Source organism: Chionomys nivalis, chromosome 9 (assembly GCF_950005125.1).
Source record: "Chionomys nivalis chromosome 9, mChiNiv1.1, whole genome shotgun sequence".
Lineage (NCBI taxonomy): Eukaryota > Metazoa > Chordata > Mammalia > Rodentia > Cricetidae > Chionomys > Chionomys nivalis.
Window position 1 is genome coordinate 62,488,325 of NC_080094.1, and position 26,351 is coordinate 62,514,675.

Sequence of the window (26,351 nt, forward strand, 5' to 3'; positions counted from 1 at the left end):
TTAATTTTGCTTTGAGAGCCTGTTTTGTTTCTACTGTGATGTTTGTTCTATAAGGCGACGTAGACCTACAACATACTGTCATAATTTTTTTTTTCAGTGTTGAACAAATGCTTTCTACTACAGCATGGCTACCATGTGAGGTTTAAAATTTCTATGCATGAGCTGAACTATCCAGGAAGTAATTCTCATCTATGCATCTTATTTTACAGCAAACACTTAGCTAGAATATGAAATTTGACATTGAACTGTCATTTTCTATACTAAAGGGCATCACTGTAATCCAAATATACCACATAGTACAGAATACTACATGACTGCCACCAGCATCACTGTATGGTCTCTGTTTCAAAACTATATTGTATATTTTGGTACACAACATTTGCCTGCATATGTGATATATTAAGCTATTATATATTTGTTATTATTATATATTCATATATTAGGCTAAAACACATATCAAATTACATTTAATGTCATATAATATATATATTACATATTAATTCATGATACATATTTTAAGTTATATATAAAAACATATATCTTACACCAACAAAAATGTTTACCTTACATACTATCTGTTGTGAGAACATTGATAAGTGGCAATAAGCAATATTCAAGAGTGCCACACACAATTATCATTGTCTGTAATCACCATGCTACGTTGGATCTCCAGGACGTGACTATTATGTCAATGGAGCTTTTGTACTTTTAACATCATCATTATCTTGCTCCCACTTCTGACACCCTTTTTGCCTGGTCCACCATCATATTATTTGCTTCTATGAGTATGACTTTCTTCTGATTTTATATGCACATAAGGTATTTCAGCATTTATCTCTTGGTGGCTGTCGTTTCACTCAACAAATGGCATCCAGTTTCATTAATGTTAATATGAGACCAAAATTCCCTTATTTTTAAAGGCTATAGAGTAGTCTACTATATCTTTACTATGTATATATGTGTGTGTGTGTCTGCATTTATGTTTATTTTCCAATCATCTCTAAAGGAGCACATGGGATATCTATTTTGGTTACTATAAATAATGTTTCAATGATCATGGGCCATTTCCTCTGAATGATTAATTCCAAAAATAATAATGGTTAATAATTCTCTCTTTTAGTTGTCTGTCTGTCTCTGTCCCTATCTTTTCTGCCTTCTTCTCTCTCCCAGTCCATTTATCCTGTTTCCTCCTGTATTTTATCTGCCTCCATCTCCAGCTCTCCATTTTTCTACTTTTCCTTTTTCACCTTCCTCCCTCCCTCCCTTCCTTCTTTCTTTCCTCCCTTCGTTCTTTCCTTCCTTCCATCCTCTCTCTCTCTTTCTCCCTTCTTCCCTTTCTTTTGTTAATGGGGATGAAATCCAGAACCCTACACACTGGAAGGCATGAGTACTATACCAGTAAATACCAAGACCCGATTTTAAAATTGTTATGGAAATGGCTATATACTCTCTTTTCTACTTTTGGAGCTGAGGTCCAAAACCAGGGCCTTGTACTTGCTAGGCAATCACGCTATCCCTGAGCTAAATTTCCAACTCCAGTGTATGCTTTCTTAAATAAATGTATATACTAATTTATTATCCCAATAACTCTTGCACAGGTTCATTTTTAACACCAAATAAAAACTTGTTATAAACCTTTGATAAAAATGCTTTCAAAGAGAATGAAAGGGTATTTCAGAGTGTTTATAATTTTCTGTCACCTGATAAGTAGCCATGTAAGCATTTTCACATACATCTGTTCATCTTTGGATTGGTTTTAAATGCTAAATGAAAAATAGGTTTTCATAACCTTGAGTCCTACCCTTTTAAATTATTAATACAATTATCATAATTTTCAGTTTCTTCTACTGCTGTCCTTCAGGTAGTGCTTCAAAGAACATCAATGGAAGGAACAAATCACTCTGTGGTGTCAGAATTTCTGTTCGTCGGACTCACCAACTCCTGGAAGTTGCAAGTACTTCTGTTTGTGTTTGCTTCAGTGTTTTATATGGCAAGCATGATGGGAAACTCCCTCATCATTTTCACAGTGGCTTCTGATCCTCACTTACATTCTCCCATGTACTTTCTGTTGGCCAATCTCTCCTTCATTGATTTAGGTGTTTCGTGTGTCACTTGTCCCAAGATGATTTATGACCTGTTCAGAAAGCGCAAAGTCATCTCCTTTAGAGGTTGCATCACTCAGATCTTCTTCATCCATGTGATTGGTGGTGTAGAGGTGGTGCTGCTTATAGGCATGGCTTATGATAGATATGTAGCCATATGTAAGCCTCTCCATTATTTGACCATTATGAATGCCAAAATGTGCATTTTCATCTTAGTGTCTGCCTGGGTGGTTGGCCTGATGCATTCCCTGGTTCAATTTGTTTATGTAGTGAATTTGCCTTTTTGTGGACCAAATATTTTGGACAGTTTTTACTGTGACCTTCCTCGGTTCATCAGACTTGCTTGCATAGATACCAACCAATTAGAATTAATGGTATCAGCTAACAGTGGATTCATCTCTGTAGGCTCCTTCTTCATACTGGCCATGTCTTATATTGTCATAATAGTCACTGTTCAGAAACATTCCTCAAGTGGTTTCTCTAAGGCCATGTCTACACTCTCTGCTCACATCTCTGTTGTGGTCCTAACCTTTGGTCCCTTGATATTCATTTATTCATGGCCTTCTTCCTCCACACACCTGGATAAGTATCTGGCCATATTTGATGCAGTTGGTACTCCTTTTCTGAACCCTGTGATCTACACGCTGAGGAATCAAGAAATGAAGACATCAATGAAGAGAATATGTAGACAGTTACTGAAATACGGGAAGATCTCCTAAATGATTGCAGTGTGGAATTCATCGTTGAATAATTTTTTTTTGTTGGCAAAATTCAGTGAAAAATTACTTTCTTTGGTCATATATACTGATATTTGGGTGAATTTTGTCTTCTGCTAGGAAAGATTTGCAGTGTTTTCTAGCAACAGAGAAGCAATTATATATTTATAAAACAAAGATTATAATAAGACAGAGCTCAATTCCCAAAGAAGAAACTGTATGTGAAGCAAACTTTTAGTTGTACAGAAGATAGAAGATTGCTTTAAGGCTTACAAACGAAATGTAAACACACACAGGCACGCGCGCACACCCACACACCCACATACACACACACACACACACACACACACACACACACTGTCTCTTCCCTTCTGAACATAAATTTTCTCACATGCAGGGCTTTCAGTTAGTGCTCCATGTATGATTTGCAAATTGACATTGATATGAGCCAATTTTTCATCTTCTGTACCTTGCATGCATTCTAGCCTCACATTTGCCTGTCTGTTTAGAATCTGCAAGCATACACACTCAATTTTCAGGAATATAACCTGTCCAGTTAACATTACGATGTTCATATTTATTCAAGTTCCCTTTCATATTTCCTTTCTATTTCACATGCTCCTTTTTTCTTAGAATATATCTGAGTCAGAGTTCAGCAAAAATGTGATATGTGATATTTTCTAGATGCAAATGAAGCTATAATGTTTTTTAAATCAGTTGTTACATTGTAGGTACCTATGCATCTCATTGACACTTTATAACATGCTAACTCATTAAGAGACTCTGGAACAGAAGCAGTGTTGTTCTGCTTCCTTTTCAATATACCCTTTTAATTCCTCCATGTTTCAAGCTAGTTGCCAGTGTGTCATGATTACAGTTACTAGCTAGTCATCAACTATACCATTGAAATTGGAGGCATTGAGAGACACAGTATTAACTCTCCTTGGTCTCTATCTCATGCCCATTTCCCTTTGTGGGATTCTAGCAACTCTAACTTTGCATCTAAATTGAGATTACAATCTTCATGGGCAGCTTTGAGTATTGACCATTAGATAAATCTAGATCCTGTAAGTAAATATTTATTGTAAATTATCCATACCTTTTCTTATTCACTGATTAAAGTGTGAGTGGGCTAGATCCTACATATATGGTAGCTTAATCATTTGTGGTTTATAGAATGCTTGTACTTACACAAGGAATTGCTTGACCAGGGGACATATTTTATACCAAACGAAACATAACACAAAATTCACTAGTCTACAGTGTGTCTCGTGAGAAGCAACTGAGTTTTCAGGTTTAGTGACATAATTTGCTAAAGGGGAGTTACAATGTTAATTGTAGTACCACACCCCAGGGTGATGTGTTCTCCAACAGAACATAAGGCCCAGGATAAACTGCAGAAATATCTGTGGTACTCTCCTATTTACATCTACTTTTGTCTCACTCTGTTCTGGAACTATAGATTTAATTTATTCTCCTATAAATCCCTAGAGTTCTATAGCTGTAGGAATTCCCCTGCTGATCCTGAGGTTCTTTATGATCTTCTTGTGTTTGTATAAATTTTCTCAAACTTTTAAAGAATTTCTTCACTTGTTATAATCAAATCTCATTTTATTCATTAGATTAGGGTTAAAAAAAGATAAAAATTTTAAAAAATATTTAATAATATTTTAAATAAATAAATTAAACGGAATAGAATCATAATGCAATGTTTATATTTTAGAAACTATGTTTATGATTTTGAAACTAAAAAGGTCACTGGGGGATCATTGTTGTTATCAAGTCATGCTGTGATGATTTATGGAAGAAAAATTACCTTGAGTAATTTCTCATAAACCCTGTAAACTAAAGAAAAGAATAGAGTCCATACACATTTATAAAGGCAGATACATACAGTATAAATGCAAGTCCCAATAAAGACCTAGAAGATATATCCTACATGATGCCATCTGAAGAAATACAGGCAGAGACCTTGAACTAAGGGCCACCATGAAAGGGTGTTTGCCCTTCTTTGGGATGTAGTTTTAAAATGAGAATAAGACACCAATGAAGCAAGTCTTCTAAACACAGCAAGACTGATACACATATGAACTCACAAAGACTGTGGCAGCATGCGCAGGACCCACAAATGTCTGTGAAAGATGGGGCCTCAGCCATGAGAGGGGAAACAGACACAAGCACTCATTTCTAACCCAGAAGCTATCTCCAACTGATAACCACTCACAAATGAAAATTAGTTGTCTCTAACTGAGTCTCACTGTATCTCATGTACAGCAGAAAGTGGCAAACACGAAATGAATTGTTTGGCATTTTGGAGGTTCTTTATCTCTCAATGATATGCTGGGTCTTTTTTTTTTTTTTTGCTTGCTTGTTTATTTATTTATTTTTAAAATAAGTCTTTTGCATATATAGTATTGATTTTTAAGGGATTCTTATGGTTTTATAGGAATTCTGTGTGAGTGAGTGAGTGTGTCATTGTGTCTATTTGTGCTTTTTCTTTGGCTCTTTTCTTCTGCTTGTTTCTTTGTTTCTCTTAGTTTTATTATATTATTATTATTATTGTGTTATGCCTGTTTGTTTTCCAAAGAGGAAGGGAAAAAATGTTTATTTGGGTGTGTGGGGAAGTGGGGAGGTTTCGAGAGTAGTTGGCAGAAGAAAAATCTCAATCTGAATATATTGTATGAAAAAACTATTTTCATAAAATTAAAAAAGAATAAAATCATAATGCATTGTTTATATTTTAGAATATGCTTTTGAAACTAAAAATGTTACTGAACGATCATCATTGTTATCAAGTCATGCTGTGATGATTTATGTAAGATTATGAGTTTTCAGGGTATCATTGACCAGTATTAAAACCAGAATTTTATTTACTAAAAAAAAAAAAAAAAAAAAAAAAAAAAAGAATTTTATTTACTATAATATATTAGACACATTCTAGTGGTTTTAGAAGCTTTTGAAAGCAAGTGTGTAGGACACAGAGAGTAGTGTCTTTAGAGGAGTCTGTGGGAGGATACTGGTGTTCTTGTCCTGCATTGTTGCTGTGTGCACAATCTATTGTGAAGCTTTTATGACTTTAAAGGCAGTGTTATAAATTTATGTACTCCTTTTGAAACTAAGATATATGGACAATTGTATCATGGGCTATTGTTCTCTTATTTTTATAATCCTAGTTTAAACTATTTTGATTATTTCTTTTTATATAACCTTAGGATTAATTTTTCAGTATTTATGCAGTTTTGTTTTGTTAAACAGGTATTCATTGAATGTTTAAATCTTGACAGAAACTTGTGGATGTATAGTTATATAAGGCATTGCTCTTTCCCTGGAAAATTTTCTATTCTTTAGAGCAATGAAGTGAGAAACAGAGTTTCAATGTCACTAGTTTAGTGTGGTGGAGAAGAATATACAAAAAGTCAAGAGACCACAGAGTGGAAGACAGTAGAACACACCTGTGTATCACATTACCTGAGGCACTTTCAAAAATACAGACAAAGGCCTTCAACATTTTCAAGAAAATAAAATGTTCAACCATGTGAAAGTTGTAATTTCCAGAGACAAAAATATGAGTTAGCTTAAACAATCTTGAAAAGTAAATGACAAATTCTCAAATAGACCACAGAATTTGTCAACCACAGGAGACTAGAAAAGAAAACAGTAAGAGAGTAGGAAGGGATATGGCATTGAAGATGAGAGACTTTTGTGCAGTTTCTTCCTCCTAGCATTTTCAAGTGGTCAGAATTCTACTTCTAATTCACATTCATCTCAGATTCTTTTATAAAAAGCTAATTTCAGTTTTAGATATGATATGGATAATTTCAAAACAAAATAATATCTAAAGCTACCTGGATTTGTATTTATTTTCTGATTTTCTCCCACCATTTATAGGTAATGTTTGTACTCATTTTATTTCTGAACAACAACTAGAATAAATCATCAGAGCAATGGACTGAGTTCCCAAGGTCCAGTTGAAGAGCAGAAGGAGGGGGAAGATGAGCAAGGAAGTCTGGACCATGAGGGGTTGGTCCACCCACTGAGACAGTGTGCCTGTTCTAATGGGAGCTCACCAAATCCAGCTGGACCAGGACTGAATGAGCATGTGATCAAACGGAACTCTCTGAATGTGACTGGCAATGGGGACTGACTGAGAAGTCAATGATAAAGGCACTGGAACTTGTTTCTACTGCCTGTACTTGCTTTTTGGGACCCTAGTCTATTTGAATGCAAAGCTTCCTAGTCCTGGATGTAGTGGGGAGGGCCTTGGACTTCCCACAGGGCAGGGTTCCCTGCCCTCTCTTAAGGAGGGAGGGGGTGGGGAGGAGGGTAAGTGAGGGAATGGGAGGGGAATGGGAGGAGGGGAGGAAGTGTAAATTTTTGAATGGAAAAAATAAAAATAAAATAAGAAAGAAGTTTGAAAAATAGTAATTTTTAATGTGTGGTATAAAGTAAGAAAGAAAATCAGAAATATAAAAAGGATTGTTAAAGGTATTTTGGGCATGTTTTTGCACAGCTTAGTTGACAGAGGCAGGAGGATTGTCATGAGGCCAACCTGGGATACAAAAGGACATTGTATCAAAAGAACAACTAAACATTTAGTTTATTGAGTTCAGTAAATTTGAAGCTACAAAGTCATTTTCTTTTATGTATGTATGTATGTATGTATGTATGTATGTATGTATGTATGTATTTGAAAAGGAGACAATCATTTAAATCCCCTAAATAATAATTCAAAATAGAGATATTCCAACCAATTTGAGAAGTTTCAAATATGAAATGTTTCAGTTGAGTGTGTGAGTAAGCTTGGATTATTTCTAGATTGAAAATGAAGTACACATGGATGATGGTTTACACGAGCACTGCTTAATGGAGACATTGAACTTGATGACTTTGTATTAGGAACCTCAATACCAAACACCTTGTCCATCAATAAGGACTGAATGTCTTGGAATATGTTTTCTTTGATTTATTAGTTTTGTATAGGCCAAGGAAAAGCATTAATTACTACACTAGGCAAAGATATATGGTGGTTTCATTAGTTATGAGTGTAAAGAATGCATTTATGAAACAGCACTTTCAAGTAGGGCTAATGTGTAAGTGAAGACAATTCCAAACACTATCTCTTAGGAGTTTTCTCTGTAGGTAAGTATGGATTCCAAGTAAGTGATCTTGTCCTTGTGTATGATCTAGAAACTTTTTTAATGTTTGTATTTTATATATGTATTTATTTATTGAAAAGATTCCTTTCTCATATGATACATCACAACTACATACCTCTTCTTACCTTTCCTCTCTGTTTCTTTTCATAAAAGGGCATGTCTCCCGGAGATGACAGCCAAAACAGGACAAATCAAGATACAATAAAACAAGGCAAAAACCCTCATATCAAACCTTGACAAGGCAACCAAATAGAAGGAAAATAGTTTAAAGAGCAGGCAAAAGAGTAAGAGACACACCCACTCACAGTTAGGAGTTCACAAAACACCAAGTAATGCAGAGGGTACTCAGTTTCTGAGGTATAGAAAGATCTTTGCATCATGAACTTGGGAGTGCATTTTGACCCATCTCTGTGAAAATATTTTTTTCTAACTCTGTTTATGTGCATCAATCAAATCAAATGAAAGACCTTGATATATCCACATAGCTATCGACACCTGGTTTTGACAAAGAAATCAAAATTATATAAAGGAAAAACGAAAACATCTTCAACAAATGGTGCTGTCATAACAGGATGTTGGCCTGTAGAAGAATACAACTAGATTCATGTCCATCACCATACACAAAACTCAAGTCCAAGTGGATCAAAGACCTCAACATAAATCTAGTGACACTGAATCTGCTAAAGATAAAGTGGGAACTAGCCTTGAACGCATTGGCACAGGAGACTACTTCCTGAATATAACACCAGTAGCACAGATACTGCATTAGTAAATTGGGACCTCCTGAAACTGAAAAGCTTCTGTAAGGCTAAGAACACTCTCAATAAGACAAAAGAGCAGCTTAAAGAATGGGAAAAGATCTTTACCACCCGCACATGTAACAGAGGGCTGATCTCCGTAATATATAAAGAGCTAAAAATACCAGACATCAAATAATCCAATTAAAAAATTGGGTACAGATTTAAACAGAATTCTCAACAGAAGACTCTCAAATGGCCAAACAACACTTAAAGAATTGTTCAACATCCTTAGTCATCAAAAGACTCTGAGATACCATTTAACACCTGTCAGAAAGACTGAAATAAAAAACACTGATGAAAGTTTATGTTGAAGAGGATGTGGAGTAAGGGGAATACTTCTCCACTGCTGGTGTGAGTGCAAGCCTGCATAACCATTTTGGAAATCATTATGGTGGTTTCTCAGAAAAATGTGAATCAATCTACCTTAAGACCCAGTTATATCAATCTTCAGTATATACCCAAAAGATGCTCAATCATACTACAAGGACATCTGCTCAACTATGTTCATAGCAACATTCTTCATAATATCCAGAACGAAGAAACAACCTAGATGTCCCTGAACTGAAGAATGGATAAGAAAATTATGGTATTTTTATTCAATGGAGTATTTTAATCAGCTGTAAAAAACCAATGACATCTTGAAATTTTCAGGCAAATGAATGGAACTATAAATAATAATTCTGAGTTAGGTAACCCAGACCCAGAAAGACAAACATGGTATGTACTCACTCATAAGGAGTAAAGAAGAGGATAACCAACCTACAATGCTCAGCCCCAGAGAGAATAGAGAACAAAAAGGCCCAAAGAGGGATGCATGGATTTCCCTAGGATGGGGAAATAGAAGAAATCTTCTGTACAAACTGGTGGGAGGTGGAGGGATGAGAATTTGAGGGAGCAGGATGGCCTGGCTGGGTGCAAGAAGCAGTTTGGTGTGGGACAGAGATCTAATGAGAAACCTGGAGCCAGGGAATCTCCCAAGAATCCACAAGGATGATCCCAGCTAAGTGGAATGATCCTAGCAATAGTGGAAAAGGTGCCTGAACTGGCCATCTATTGTATTCAGATTGATGACTATCCTAATTGTCATCAGAGAGTCTTCATTCAGTAACTGATGGAAGCAGATGCAAAGATCCACAGCCAAGCAATGGTACAAGCTCTGGGAGTCCTCCTGAAGAAAGAGATGACAGATTGTATGAGTCAGAGGGGTCAAGGTTATGATGAGGAAATCCACAGAAACAGCTGACCTGGACAGGTGGAAGCAATAGACACTGGACCAACAGTTAGTGAGCTTTCATGGAACCAACCTAGGCCCTCTGCATGTGTGTGACAATTATGTAGCTTGGTCTGTTTGGAAGACTCTTAGCAGGACATGATTCTTCAGGCCCAGCTTTTCTCTTCCCTTCAACTTTATCCAGACCACAGCATGTACTCACAGACAAATACTAACATCCTTACTTTAGTCAAACAGGCACACATAAAATTAATTCATAGGTAACCATTGTGTGACTTGCCTAACACGTCCCTTTTCAATATGTTGTCATTTTAATGTAATGTAGCTGTTTTGTTTTTGGATCTAATGTTTATTTAACTTTCTGAGTTTCATCCTGAATATTATCTACTTAATTGTACCACAATGAGTCCTTTATTCTTCATGAATTATTGGATTGTGAACTCTTCTAGCTAACATTTAAAAGATTATTCAACGTTTTAGAAATTTTGTCATATTCCTTTACACTGTGAAGAGAAAGAGTCAGATTCTTTTTGCCCTCATTCTTTCTCATGCTTTGAATTTTATGTTTAAATGTGATGAATAAAAAATATAGACAAAAATATGTAAAGAAAAAGTATGATGCTATCTGTATTGAAGATAATTATCAAGAAAGACACACTGTTTAGCAAGAGTTTAGGAGTCTTTTTATTAGAGTTGTGAAGAGGAACATTTGTTAATAAATTGTTACACAAATCCAGTAGACCATACTGCCTGGAAGTCCCAGTGTGTTTCTCTGGTTTCCTTACTTTCTATGAGTGGAGGAGTTCTCTCTCTCTCCCTCCCCCCTCACACACACACACACACACACACACACACACACACACACACACACACAGAATTTCATGGGAATGAGAAATATAACAGTGTCTCATGATATTTGAGAGAACTGGTGTGACAGGAGCTTCAATTTTGAAGAAAGGTAAGATGTAAGGCTAGGGAGGTGGGCAGGAAAGAGATAAAAATAAAAGGTGATAATGAAGATTTAGTAGAGGGTGAAAGGAAAAGAGAAAGGAATATAAGAACTATACTCTAAATGCAATAATTAGGTCTTCATAACATGTATAATAGGGAAATGGAAACAGAAGGACAGAATTTTGAAGGGGATTGCAATCTTCATAAAAGATCACATTTCAGGGAACGAGGAGCTGGCTCAGTGGGTAAAGGAGCTTATCACTTGAGTACCTGAGCTCTATCCTCAGCATGGTAGAAGGAGAGTGCTGACTCCAGCAAATTGTCCTTGGACTTCTGCATGCATGCTCACACAGCTACACACACACTAAAAATTCAAAACCAATGACTCAAATGCTTTTGTAGTATGATTGGGCATCTCTTGGGTGTATTCCCAAGAATGGAATTGCTGGATCCTGAGGTAGGTTGACTCCCAGTTTCCTGAGAAACCGCCACACTGATTTCCAAAGTGGTTGCACAAGTTCCCATCAACAATGGATGAGTGTGCCCCTTATTCCATATCCTCTCCAGCATAGGCTGTCATTGGTGCTTTTGATTGGTGTTAGCCATTCTGACAGGTGTAAGATGGTATCTCAAAGTTGTTTTGATTTGCATTTTCCTGATTGCTAAGGAGGTTGAACATGACCTTAAGTGTCTTTTGGCCATTTGAACTTCTGTTGAGAATTCTCTGTTCAGTTCAGTACCCCATTTTTAAATTGGGTTAATTAGCATTTTAATGTTTAGTTTCTTGAGTTCTTTATATATTTTGGAGATCAGACCTTTGTCTGATGCGGAGTTGGTGAAGATCTTCTCCCATTCAGTAGGCTATCTTTTTGTCTTAATGACAGTGTCCTTTGCTTTACAGAAGCTTCTCAGTTGCAGGAGGTCCCATTCCAGAACCTGGAAACAACCTAGGTGCCCCTCAATAGAAGATTGGATAAAGAAGGTGTGGCACATTTATACATTAGAGTTCTACTCAGCGGTAAAAAACAATGACATCTTGAATTTTGCATGCAAATGAATGGAAATAGGAAACACTTTACTGAGTGATATAACCCTGACCCAAAAAGATGAATATGGTATGTACTCACTCATAAGTGGATTCTAGTCATAAACAAAGGACATTGAGCCTATAATTCATGATCCTGAAGAAGCTGAATAAGAAGGTGAACCCAAAGAAAAACATATATTTATCCTCCTGGATATTGTAAGTAGACAAGATCGCCAGACAAAAGTGGGGAGCACAGGACTGGCGGTTGGGTGGGGGGAAGGGTAGATGGGGAGAGAAAAGGGAGAAGGGGAGGATTGGGAAGAGCTTGGGGGAATGGGATGGTTGAGATGGAGGAAGAGTGGATATGGGAGCAGGGAAGAAGATATCTTAATTAAGGGAGCCATTTTAGGGTTGCAAAGAGACTTGGCTCTAGAGGGGTTCCCAGGTGTCCAAGGAGCTGTCCCCAGCTAGGTCCTTGGGCAGCAGATGAGAGGGTGCCTGAACTGGCCTTATCCCATAGCCACACTGATGAATATCTTGAATATCACCATAGAACCTTCATCTGTTGATGGATGGAGACAGAGAAAGAGAACCACACTGGAGTACTGGACTGAGCTCCAAAGGTCCAGATGAAGAGCAGGAGGGAGAACATGAACAAGGAAGTCAGGACCGTGAGAGGTGCGTCCACCCACTGAGATGGTGCAACTGATCTAATGGGAGCTCTTCAAGGCCAGCTGTACTGGGACTGAATGAGCATGTGATCAGACCGGACTCTCTGAATGTGGCTGACAATGAGGGCTGACTGAGTAGCCAATGATAATGGCAGTGGGTTTTGATTCTACTGCATGTACTGGCTTTTTGGGAACATAGTCGTTTGGATGCACACCTTCCTAGACCTGGATGGAGGGGGGAGGGCCTTGGACTTCCCACAGGGCAGGGAACCCTGACTGCTCTTAGGATTGGAGAGGAAGGGGGAAGGGGAGGGAGAGAGGGAGAGGGAAAGGGAAATGGGAGGAGGGTGGAAATTTTTAATAAAGAAATTAAAAGAAAATCCCAGCCGGGCTGTGGTGGCGCACACCTTTAATCCCAGCACTTGGGAGGCAGAGGCAGGCGGATCTCTGTGAGTTCAAGGCCAGCCTGGTCTAGAAGAGCTAGCTCTAGGACAGGAACCAAAAGCTACAGAGAAACCCTGTCTCGAAAATCCAAAAAAAAAAAAAAAAAAAAAAAAAAAACAAAAAAAACAATGACTCTCATTTCAGTATTGAGATGACCTCTCACCTCGATGTTCCTGGGATGAAGCTGAAAGGGGTGCTATCTTTGCCTCAGTCAAAATAGCTACTGTCCTTTTACAAGGGAACAGTCGTGTGAAAGACTCGGGCTTGAATGGAGCTGGGCAGTGAGACAAATACAGATCTCAGACAGAGTGTTAGTGAGGAAGACAAAGATCCAGTGAGAATCACATGGTAAGCCTAGGTGACAGAAAGAAAAAACGCCATTCCTGCAGCTCATCAACTTATACTTTTATTTAAGATCAACAAACCCATTACACTGAAAAAGAATGGAGAGTACAAACTAAAAATTTCAGACTCCAAATGTAACATCAATTGTAAATCAATTTCTATTTTGTGAATATAACTGCTTTTGCAGACATTGGTGGATATACCTTGTGACCAATATCCTCATAAAATCATTACATTGAATTTGTTAGAATACTGTATGGTAGCATCTCAACTGCTCCAGCATATAAAAAAGAAATGTTTAATGTATGTATGTGAGTGTGTCTGCCTCACACTCCTGTCAGTGTACAAGTATGTTTGTACATGTGTTCATGTACATATGGATGACACAGGTCAACTTCAAGTGTCATTTTCCAAATACCATTCACCTATGATTTTGTTAAATACATTTTCTTGGTTTTTGAGCGGAGATAAGAAAGTTTCCCTCATCTAAAGTAAGACATGCCTGTAAAGGTACAAAAAACTTATAAAACACCAAACAAACCTGACTTCTCAACAGAATCTAAATGCCAGAAGGTCCTGGACAGATATTAAGAAACCACAGATCCTAGCTCAGACTACTATTTCCAACAAAATTTTCAATCACCATGAATGGAGAAACAAAAATTTTTAAGACAAAGTCAAATTTAAACAACATCTATTCACAAATCCAGTCCTACAAAAGGTATTAAAGGAAAACTCCAACTCAAGAAAATTAAATACAACCGCATAAACATAGGCAATAGATAATCTCACACCAGAAAAACACAAAGAATGGAAACACACACATGCACGTACTACCAACAACAAAAAGTAAATTAAAAACAACTAGTCATTAATATCTCTCAATATCAGTTGATTCAATTCCCCAATAAAATGAGACAGGTTAACAGAATAGATAAGAAAACATCATCCATATTTCTGTATACAAGAAGCATACCTCAACACCAAAGACAGGCATTACCTTAGAATAAAGGGTTGGAAAAGTATTTTCCAAGCATACAGACCTAATAAGGAGACATTCAATCAAGATGAAGTAGACATTCAACCAAAATTAAATAAAAAAAATGGAGAAGGACATTTTATACTCATCAAAGCAAAAGTCCACCAAGGGAACATTGCAATTCTTAACATCTTTGCCACAATACAAGGGCACCTACATTTGTGAAACACACACACACACACATTATTAAAACTTATTTTACACATTTAACCTCACACATTGTGAGAGACTTCAATACCCTACTTACACTAATAGACAGGTCATCCAAACAAAAACTAAACAGAGAAATAATGAAATTAACAGAAATTATGATTCAAATGGAGAGAGTAGTTAGCTACAGAACATTTCACCTAAACAACAGGTGTTGGTAGCGCATGCCTTTAATCCTAGCAATTGGAAGACAGAAGCAGGCAGATCTCTCTGAGTTCCAGGCCAGCCTGGTCTACAGAGCTAGTTTCAGGATAGCCAAGCTATTACACAGAGAAACCCTGTCTCAAAAAAATCAAACTATATATATACCCCCTTCTTCTCAGCACCTCATAGAACTTATCTAAAACTGACCAGAATTTCATCAGTTTGTGGTTTCTGTATTGCTTCCATTTTCACTTTCAGGTTGACCAATGTCTTTTACCCGTTCATTTTTTTTCTTGGCTTTCTTGGCATTCTTTAAGAGAGTTATTTATTTCTCCTATTTTTGTTCATTTTTCTCTCAATTTCTTTAAGAGATTTCCTTCATTTTCTCTTTAAGGACCTCTGTTATCATTATAAAGTTGGTTTTGAGGAAATTTTCTTGTGCTTCAGCTTCTTTGGAATGCTTATGTCTTTTTGTTTAAGGATAGCTCAGTTCTGGTGGTATCACATTGCCCTTTTTCTGGTTAATAACGATTTTACACTGGCATTTAAGCATATCTGGGTTATGGATAAGTATAGGTCTAGGTGTTAATTCCTGACTTTGTCCTTGTTAGATAGATGTCTTGTTGCCCTTTTTCTGTTTCCTTTCTGGTTCTCTGACCTAAGTGACCAAGTTCTGATGATTAGTGAGTTTTCAGGTCCAATAGTATGTCTTTATTGAGGTTTTTGTGACCTGTAAGACTTTTGGGGGTTTGCATGTCAATATTGTCCCTGTGGTTCCATGAACTGTGTGGCCTCTGGGATTCTAGTATGGAATGCCCTCCAGTACAGCAGGAGTTTTCTGCCAAGATTGTGGGTTGGATAATGGAGCTCAGGGAGGGAGTAGAGGTGGCTGATTGTGGGCCAGTTTTACACCGTGTTAGCTGGGTGTGGGCAGTGTCTTTCCTTGGGTCCCTAGAACTAGTCATGCCTTGAGTCAGGCGGAAGTACAGGAGTCTTCTACTGAACTTGTTGGCTGGAATAGAGCTCAGGGGAGGAGGTATAATTTGGAGTTGTAGGGCAGGCTTTAAAGAGTATTAGCAGGCAGTGGGAAATATCTTACCTTGGATTCCTAGGAAAAGACTGGTTTCTGGTAAAGCAGACAAAGTTGTGGGCAGTAATATGCAGCCCAGGGGAGGGGGTGCTTTGGGGTGAGTTGTGTGGGATTTAAGCTTCTTTTAAGGAGTTTATTCATTTCCTCCCACTGCTTGCTGTGTCTTCCTGAGTTTCTTTAAGAGACTTATTAATTTCCTCTTTAAGGATCTCTATTATCTTCATAGAGTTGACTTTAAGGTCTTTTTCTTGTGCTTCAGCTGTGTTGGAATATTCAGGGCATGTACTGGTAGGATTGCTGGGATGTAAGTGAAGGCATATTATCCTAGCTGTTATTGCTGTTGTTTTCACACTAGGCTCTGAGCATTTAGACTGGGAGGATTATAGTTCTGGGTGTTGATACCTGGTTTCGTCTCTGATTGGTGTTTTGTTCCTTGTTTTCTAATTCTTCTCTGGATTTCAGGAAAGTATGGTGTCTGTGTGTTCCCTGGTGGGAAATTTTCTGTGGACCTGATTGGTGTGGTCACTGGAGCTCCCAAATAAAATGTGTTTCTGGGTACTGGGAGTAGACACCTAAGAATGGGGATAGGGTATGTGACTGAGTGGTTCCCTGGAGGGGAAAAACCCCACAGAATACTATGCCATAAATGCTTATTTAGTATCCTTGAAATGGGAGTAGAGAGTCAAGAGAGAGCATCCCAAAAGGTCTCCTAAAGTGCCTGCTGGAGTTGGGGGCTGGAATAAAGGAGCAGGGGGAGGGAGGTTAGGAATGGAAGGTCTGTGGAATCCACTGGAAATGCGTAGTAGTAGGTGAAGAAGGCTGAGGCAGGTGTTCTGTTGTAGTACTAGGGTGGAGGCTGGGGCACTAGGTTTGGAGGAGAAGAAGTGCTGTGGTTTGAGGCTCTGAATCAACCCAAGCAGATGCAAGAGGTAATGGCAAGAGTTACTGCAGGGCAGCACAAAAGGAGTTAGAGAGGAAGGGGCCTGATCACTTAGGACCACAAAACAGACTTGGGAGCTGAACTGCATCCCTGAATGCCAGTTGAAGCAAATATTTAAGCATAAAAATATTTGTTGCCATGTTACAGTTATAATTCTCAGCAGTCAGGATTTAGAGATTAGGATCTTCCTTGAATGTTCCATCATTGTCAATTGACACACAATGCAAGCCTTTCAGGTTAACCAATCAGATTCATTTGTTTTTTCTGTTCTTAGGAGCAGCCATGATGTTTCCAGAGAAGTGAAGATACTTAACAACTATTTTTGATTTAAGGGGGAGGTCCGTCAACTATTAAAAGGTTCCAAGCTTCCCGAGGGCTTGGGAAACTGAACTTTATTTCACCCTACTGGTAAAACAGTGTCTGAAGTCAAAATGGCATCACTTAGGAGAAGATGATTTTGCTTGTTCCCAAAGGAGATAGTAATGAATGTCTTCAGTTAGCTTTCCTGTTTCGCTAGGCTGCTCAGCTAGTTTGTTCCCATGGAATACTTGCTGGTGTTGGAGACTTGTATACTGGCATCCATTGGGGAAGGAATTTTGGAGGAGATGATCTTTGTTATCTGTTATGAATGAATCAGAGAGGAAATGAGACCAAATCTGGTGTTCTGCTACAGAGTTGGGATGAGACTGGGAGATAGGATCTGGAGGACCAGAAGGAGAGATGAAGATCTGAAACTACCCTACCTGCTTCCCTGACAGGAATGCTTTCATGTTTTTTTAAAAAAGTTATTTTATGTGTATGAGTACTGTCTGCATGTGTGTATGCAGATTTTGTGCATGCTTAGTGCCTCCAGAAGCCAGAAGATGGTACCATATACCACAGAATTGATATTATAGGCAATTGTTAGCTGCCATGTTGTCTTGGGAACTGAAGCCAGGTCCTATGCAAGAGCCCCAAGTATTCTTATTCATTGAGTCATCTCTCCAGTTCCTACAGCTGATACTTCAATGGAGTTCTTTTTGAGTTCTTTTTATACTCCAATTATTAATCTGCTGTGAGATGTATAGCAGGAAAACACCTTTTCCCTTTATGGGGGCTGCCTCTTCCCTTGGCTGCTTCCTTCACTGTACAGAAGCTTTTTAGTTTGATGAAATCTTATTTGTCAATTGTTGGCCATTGTGCCTGTCCTATTGAGAAAGTTCTTCCATGTGTCTGTTATTTTATGTGTACTTCCTGCTTTTTCTACTAGCAATTACAGGGCATCAGGTCTTACATTGATGTCCTTTTTTCACCTGGAGCTGAATTCTGTTCAGGGCGAGAAATAAGTCTTTAGTTTAATTTTCTACATGGTGAGATTGAGGTTTTCCAACAACATTTGTTGAAGATGCTGTCTTTTTTCCAATGCATATTTTTGGTGTCTTTGTGAAATGTCAGGTTCTGTGGCTATGCAGAGTTATGTTTGGGTCCTCTATTCTATGCCATTGATCTATGTGTCTCTTTTGTGCCAGTACCATGGTTATTTTTACTATTGGGGCTCTATTTGTGATTTGAAATCAGTATGGTGACATCCTCTGTAGTATTTTTGTTCAGGATTACTTTGGCTATCCTTGGTCTTTTTAATCTCCATATAAATTTTGAAATTGGTTTTTCATGTCTGTGAAAATGATTCTAGTATTTACTGAGGATATTTCATAAAGCCTCTAGATTTATGTTGGTAGGATATCAATTTTCTCAATGATTCTTCTGATCAATGAGCACAAGAGTTCTTTCTATCTTCTGATATAGTCCTCAATTTCTTTCTTCAGTGTTCTAAAGTTTTTATTGTAAAAGATCTTCATTTTCTTGGTTAGATTTTTTTCTCCAGGTTTCTTCTTTTCTTTTTTTTCCCTTTTTGCTACCATATCATTTCTTGGATTTCTTTTTTGTACATTTGTAAATTGGCTTTTGATTTTTGCATGTTTATTTTGTATACTGACTCTTTGTTGAAACTATCAGCTTTAAGAGATTTTTGGTGGTCTTTAAGGTCTCCGTATATAGTGAATCATGTTATCAGCAACAAGGGCTACCTTGATACATTGACTCCTTTTGCTGCTTGTCCTTCCTTCCTTCCTTCCTTCCTTCCTTCCTTCCTTCCTTCCTTCCTTCCTTCCTTCCTTCCTTCCCTCCTTCCCTTCCTTCCTTCCTTCCTTCCTTCCTTCCTTCCTTCCTTCCTTCCTTCCTTCCTTCCTTCCCTCCCTCCCTCCCTCCCTCCCTCCCTCCCTCCCTCCCTCTCTCCTTCCCTTCTTCCCTCCTTCCCTTCCTTCCTTCCTTCCTTCCTTCCTTCCTTCCTTCCTTCCTTCCTTCCTTCCTTCATCTTTCTTCCTTTTTTGACCTTACTTCCTTTCTCTATTCCTTCCTCCTTCCTTTCTTTTGTATTATTGAACTATTTAAGACTTTAGGAACTATACTGTATTGGAGTGAAGACAATGGTTACTCTTGGCTTGTTCCTGCTCTTAGACCCCTGTTTTATTGATTGGTAGTTAATTATTTCTTTCATTTTTAAGTTTCATATCTTCTGTGGACTTCTACACATCTAAATTTATATACAAATTCACAATTATACAATGCATAAAAGTGAAAGTTTCATACTTTTTCTTAAGATATGCTAAAATGATTAAATGTGTATAGTCAGGATTTGAACTAATTTTCTACTTTTAGGGATTAATCATAATGACTGGTCATCAATATTTACAACAAAATAGTACAATGATATAAACATTTCCATTTTGTTTTCTTTTTTCTCTTTAGTGTTGTTTTATGAAATCCTTTAGTTGCACTGGACAAATCAAACAGTCCCCTAGGGAGAAAGTCTAAACTATGAACACATTCAAAACTATCTAGTGTTTTTAGACTCTTTGGCTCAATGATCTCTTGAGGTTAGAATAACTGGCTTCATATATTTTATGTTAGGTTATTATTTGGTACTTTAGGCTAGAGAAATCAGGGAAGACAGTCTGTGAAGATGCTGTACATTTTATACAGGTAAAATGCACAAAGATGTTTAAACAATGAGAAGTGTGTCTTTATTTGTAGATACAATTTTAGTTTTGAAATTGCTATGAGCATGGATCATATTTGTGTTTGTTTAGAGCAAAGTAGATAGCAAATTAGAAAAGAAATTGAATAGCATGGGAAAATAACTATGAAAAATTCTCTGATGTATAGAAAAATGTTCATCGTATTTGACTTTGAGCTAAAATAACATTGTACATGAAGAAATGTAAAAGACACTAGAAAACATCAAAAAGCTTTGTGGTACTTTTAATTTACTCGAGGTGCAATTTTCCAATACATACTCATTTCTCCATGTGTTGTTGTGAATTTGAAAACAGAATAAAACTTACCTATCATGAATTAGATTTATTTTTTACATTTTCTCCTCTTTTAAATGTTTATTTTTTGTGCTTATGTTTATTTATTTTTTTGCTTCCATGAATGTATATGCACTTCTTGTAAGCAGTACTCGAGGAAGCCAGAAGGATGTGTTGGGTTCTCTGGAACTGGAATTACAGACAGATATGAGCTGCCATGTGGATACTGATAAACTGAACCCATTTCCTCTGCAAGATCAGTGAGTACTCTCAACCATTTAGCCATCCCTTCAACTCCATCTCCCATGGTTCATAACAAGTTTTTATATTAATTTTATTTCTGAACTGTAAGTAAGACAGTTACATAGTTTTAACAAGTGAAAATTTTAATTTTTCTTGAGTGAAAGTGAGAATGAGAGAGTAACTAAAATGTAAAAAGTACTGAGTTGATTGAATTTTAAAATTAGAAAGCTAAGGGTGTTACTTTGTTTCATTTATTCTCCTAAGTAGTTATTTGAAAATGATAGACAGATTTTCCTTGGAAGAAAGGGAGGAGAGATTGTACCTTTCTAGGGGGGATTGTGATGGAGAGCCCCCAGAGACAGTTGACCTGAGCTTCAGGGAGCTCATAGACATTGGACCAACAGTAGGGAGACTGCATGAGACCTACGAAGGCTCTTTTCATGTGTGTAACGATTGTGTAGCTTGGTCTCTTAGTAAGGCTTCTAAGAGTGATAGCAGGACCTCTCCCTGGTACTTAGTTGGCTGTTGGTAACATATCCTCATCCTGTACTAGCAGGTCTTGCCTCATCATAAGAGAATGAGCTTGATCATGCCTCAGCTTGTTGTGCCTTGCTTTGTGCAGGCCCATAGGAGGCCTGTCCCTTTACTGAATGGAGATGGAGGAGGAGTGGATGGGGATGGGATGTAGATGGGAAAAGGGAGGAGATGGGAGGAGAGCAGGGAGGGGGAATTGATTGGTACATAAAATAAATGAATTTTTATTTATTTTTTCGTGAGGCCCCGCTTTCACGGTCTGTATTCGTACTGAAAATCAAGATCAAGAGAGCTTTTGCCCACCTAAAATAAATGAAAAAAGAAATGATACTTAAATTAAAAAGAACACCTCTATGGGCAAATAGGTCATTTTTCCCTTTCTGGTTTATATAGTCACAACCAACAAATAAATATTGTATATATTTGATATATATATATATACAGAATTCGTTTACATATAAGATTAATTTTAATATCTATATATAAATAAAAAAGCATATATATAACATTACATTATATATATCTTAGTATATATTTACCTGAATACTTACCTGTTGTGAGAACATTGATGATGGACTCTCAGCAAGAGTGCCACTCATAATTATCATTGTCTGTAATCACCATGCTACGCTGTATCTCCAGGAAGTAACTATTATGTCAATGGAGCTTTTGTATTTTTACCATCATCATCATCATCATCATCATCATCATCATCATCATCATCATCATCATCATCATCATCATCATCATGCTTCACACCCACTTCCGATGCCTTTTTTGCCTGGTCCACCATCATATTCTTTGCTTCTATAAGTATGACTTCCTTCAGATTTTATATGTACATAAGATATTTTAGCATTTATCTTCTTGTGTCTATAGTTGCACTCAAAAAATGACATCCAGGTTCATAAATGTTATTATGAGACACAGAATTCCCTGATTTTTAAACGCTGTAGAATAGTTCAAATATCTATACTATATATATATGTGTGTGTTTATGTGTGCATGTGTATGTCTGTATTTATATTTATTGTCTACTCATCTGTAAAGGAGAACTTGGGATGTTTCTATATTGGTTATTATAAATAATGTTTCAATGATCATGGGCCAAACAGTGTCATTTCCTCTGGGTGATTCATTCTAAAATTCATAATTGTTAATAACTCCCTCTCTCAGTTGTCTGTTTCTGTCTCCTTCTCTCTCCCAGTCCATTTCTCCTGTGTTCTATTGTATTTTCTCTGTCTTCATCTCCATCTAATCATTTTTCTGTTTGTTCCTCTCCTCTTTCTCCCTCCCTCCCTCCTTCCCTCCTTCCCTCCTGTGGGTCCATATTTCAGTTTGGCACAGTAGCCATAGCCCGGTCTGAGCTAATCACATAGCTCTGCAGACAAGCTATAGCCTCCTTAACAAAAGTCAGGATGTGCTGCTCCTAGTTTCTTTTGTTAGAATGTGGATTACCTGAGGAGAGATGTTGGCTAAAGCTGATGACTCAAGAAGTTTAGAGATTCGGTGCTTCCTTCCTTTTGTAACTAAGAGGATGTCTTATAGAGATGCTAATTCATGTCCTACCTGACTGCTAGATGCGGACTTGACCTAAGCCCAGGCACCTGGTTGCCTTGGAGACAGCCTAATGTGTTTTCCCCCACTGAATGTAGATATAAGATGTTCTGAGAATAAAGAGGAGGATGGCCTTTTCCAAGATGACCTTGTAAGCTGTGTCAGTTTTATTCCTCGCGACTCCGTTTCAGCTGGGTTAGGGAATCTATGTTGGACCCACATGGGCTCCGACACCCTCCTTCCCTCCTTCCCTCCTTCCCTCCTTCCCTCCTTCCCTCCTTCCCTCCTTCCCTCCTTCCCTCCTTCCCTCCTTCCCTCCTTCCTTCCTTCCCTCCCTCCCTCCCTCCCTCCCTCCCTCTTTCCTTCCTTCCTTCCTTCCTTCCTTCCTTCCTTCCTTCCTTCCTTCCTTCCTTCCTTTCTCTTCCCTTTCTTTCTTTAATGGGAATGAAATCTGGGGCCCTACAACTGGAAGGCATGTACTTTATACCATTTAAATATAAAGGCCCTATTTTAAAATTTTTATAGAAAAGGATATATGCTTTATTTTCTTTTTTCAGAGCTGAAGACTGCACCCAGAGCCTTGTACTTGCTAGGCAAGCACTATACCACTGAGCTAAATCCCCAACTTCACTGTACACTTTCTTAAATGAATACATACACTAATTTGTGTTCCCAATAACTCTATACAAGGTTTCTTTTTAAACACCTACCCAAAACTTGCTATTTTAGAGCCTTTGATGAAAGCTCTTTTAACTAGTATGGAAGGGTATTTAAGAGTGTTTGTAATTTTGTGTCGCCTGATAAGTAGCCATGTAAGCATTTGCTCATATATACATTCATCTTTGGACTGAATTTAAATGCTAAATGAAAAATGGGTTTTTATAACCTTGAGTTCTATCCTTTTAAAGTATTAATACAATTATCATAATTTTCAGTTTCTTCTACTGCTGTCCTTCAGGTAGTGCTTCAAAGAACATCAATGGAAGGAACAAATCACTCTATGGTGTCAGAATTTCTGTTCGTCGGACTCACCAACTCCTGGAAGTTGCAAGTACTTCTGTTTGTGTTTGCTTCAGTGTTTTATATGGCAAGCATGATGGGAAACTCCCTCATCATTTTCACAGTGGCTTCTGATCCTCACTTACATTCTCCTATGTACTTTCTGTTGGCCAATCTCTCCTTTATTGATTTAGGTGCATCATGTGTCACTTGTCCCAAGATGATTTATGACCTGTTCAGAAAGCGCAAAGTCATCTCCTTTAGAGGTTGCATCACTCAGATCTTCTTCATCCATGTGATTGGTGGTGTAGAGGTGGTGCTGCTTATAGGCATGGCTTATGATAGATATGTAGCCATATGTAAGCCTCTCCATTATTTGACCATTATGAATGCAAAAATGTGCATTTTCATCTTAGTGTCTGCCTGGGTGGTTGGTCTTATGCATTCCCTGGTTCAATTTGTTTATGTAGTGAATTTGCCTTTTTGTGGACCAAATATTTTGGACAGTTTTTACTGTGACTTTCCTCGGTTCATCAGACTTGCTTGTATAGACACCAACCAATTAGAATTAATGGTATCAGCCAACAGTGGATTCATCTCTGTAGGCTCCTTTTTCATACTGGCCATGTCTTATATTGTCATAATAGTCACTGTTCAGAAACATTCCTCAACTGGTTTCTCTAAGGCTCTGACTACACTCTCCGCTCACATCTCTGTTGTGGTTTTGTTCTTTGGTCCCTTGATATTTATTTATTCATGGCCTTCTCCCTCCACACACCTGGATAAGTATCTGGCCATATTTGATGCAGTTGGTACTCCTTTTCTGAACCCTGTGATCTACACGCTGAGGAATCAAGAAATGAAGACATCAATGAAGAGAATATGCAGACAGTTACTGAAATATGGGAAGATCTCCTAAATAATTGCAGTGTGAACTTTTCTCATTGAACACAGTTCATTGTTGACCAAATTCAGTGAAAAATTACTTTCTAGGATCAGATTTGTTTACCTATATTGATATTTGGGTGATTTTTTTCTTCTGTTAGGTGAGATTTCCAATGTATTCTATCAACAGACAAGCAATTATGTATTTATGAAACAAAAACATAATAATACAGAGCCCTATTCCCAAAGAAGAATTTTTATGTGAAACAAACTTTTAGTGTGCTGAAGATAGAAGGTGCTTTAAGACTGACAAAGGAAATGTTAACCTCTCTCTCTCTCTCTCTCTCTCTCTCTCTCTCTCTCTCTCTCTCTCTCTCTGTTCATCAATTTTCTCAGATGCAGGACTTTCTGTTATCACTCCATGCGGAATTTACAAATTGACATTGATCTGAGTTAATTTTTCATCTGCTATACCTTGCACACAGTCTAACCACTTGTTTGTTTAAAATCTGCAAGCATACATGATTGTCAGTAATATAAGCTGTCCAGTTAACATTATGATATTCAATTTTTAAGTTTTCTTTGTATTTCCCATGTTTTTTTTCAGTATATGTCTAAGTCAGAGTTTAGCGAAAGTTTGTGTGATATCTTAGAGATGCCAATGGAACTATAACGTTTTTATCAGCTGGTACAATGTAGGCACGTAGGCCTCTTATAGACACTCTACAGTCTGCTAACTCATCATAAATCTATTTAACACAAGTAGCCTTGTGGCTCTGCTTCCTTTTCTATATCCTCTTTTAGTTACTTTCTATTTTAAGGTAGTTGCAAGTGTATCATTATGATTATAGTAACCAGGCTAGCCATAAACTACTGCCTTAAAATTGGAGACATTTAGACACACAGTATTACTTATCCTTGGTCTCCACCTCATGTTTATTTTTCCTTGTGGGACTGTAGCACCTCTAACCTTGATTCCATATTGAGATTGCCACCTTCCTGGGCAGCTTTGTGGGTTGACCATTCAATAAATCTTGCTCCTTTAAGTAATCCTTAATTGTATATCATTCATTCCTTTCCTACTTCACTGTTTAAATTGTCATTGAGATAGAACCTACATATCTGCTAGGTTAATCATTCGTAGGCTCATAGAATGATTCATCCAACACACCTTGTACTTAAACCGGTATTGTTTTACCGGGGACATATTTTATATCAAATGAAACATAACACAGAATTCACTAGTCTACATATGTGCCCCATGACAAGCCACTGAGTTTTCAAATTTCGTGACATAATTTACTAAATGACAGTTACAATGGTAATTGCAACACTGCACCCCAGGTTGATGTGTCCCCAACAAAACATAAATAAAGCCCATGGTAAAATGAAGAAATAGCTGTGCTAATCTCCTATTTATGCCTCCTTTTATCTCACCCTGTTCTGGAACTATAGATTTGATTTATGACCCTAGAAATCTCTAGAGCTCTGTAACTGTAGGAATGCCTTTGCTGTTTCCAAATTTCTTTACAATCTTCTTGTGTATTCATAAATCTTCCCAAACTATTACAGAATTTTTTCACTTGATTGTCTTATCTTTTTTTTTTTTATTCTTTTTTAATTAAAATTTCCACCTGCTCCCCGTTTCCCATTTCCCTCCCCTCCTCCCAAATATTGCCCCCTCCCCCCTCTTCCCTCCCCCTATCCGCACTCCTCTTCTCCTCCCCCCACACCATTCCCCCTCCCTCTTGATACTGAAGAGCAGTCCAAATTCTCTGCCCTGCGGGAAGACGAAGGTCTTCTGTCTACTTCCAGGAAGGTGAGCATCTAAACAGGCTAAGCTCCCACAAAGCCGGTTCATGTATTAGGATCGAAACCTAGTGCCATTGTCCTTGGCTTCTCATCTGCCTTCATTGT

The 26,351-nt window shown here is 37.7% G+C and overlaps 2 protein-coding genes across 2 annotated transcripts; both read left to right on the forward strand.

The window, feature by feature from the left end:
• Positions 1-1,882: 1,882 nt before the first annotated feature.
• LOC130881643 (olfactory receptor 4F3/4F16/4F29-like) lies at positions 1,883-2,821 on the forward strand. The gene has a single exon (XM_057781314.1). The coding sequence runs from the start codon at positions 1,883-1,885 to the stop codon at positions 2,819-2,821; it is 939 nt and encodes a 312-aa protein (XP_057637297.1).
• A 20,708-nt stretch (positions 2,822-23,529) lies between these two features.
• On the forward strand, positions 23,530-24,468 carry LOC130881589 (olfactory receptor 4F3/4F16/4F29-like). Its single transcript, XM_057781227.1, has one exon. It carries the CDS (start codon positions 23,530-23,532, stop codon positions 24,466-24,468), a length of 939 nt encoding a protein of 312 aa, XP_057637210.1.
• Positions 24,469-26,351: the final 1,883 nt, after the last annotated feature.

What these genes read in the sequence shown, in the direction of transcription:
- LOC130881643 (XM_057781314.1), top strand. Translation starts at nt 1,883, where the DNA reads ATGGAAGGAACAAATCACTCTGTGGTGTCAGAATTTCTGTTCGTCGGA.
- LOC130881589 (XM_057781227.1), top strand. Translation starts at nt 23,530, where the DNA reads ATGGAAGGAACAAATCACTCTATGGTGTCAGAATTTCTGTTCGTCGGA.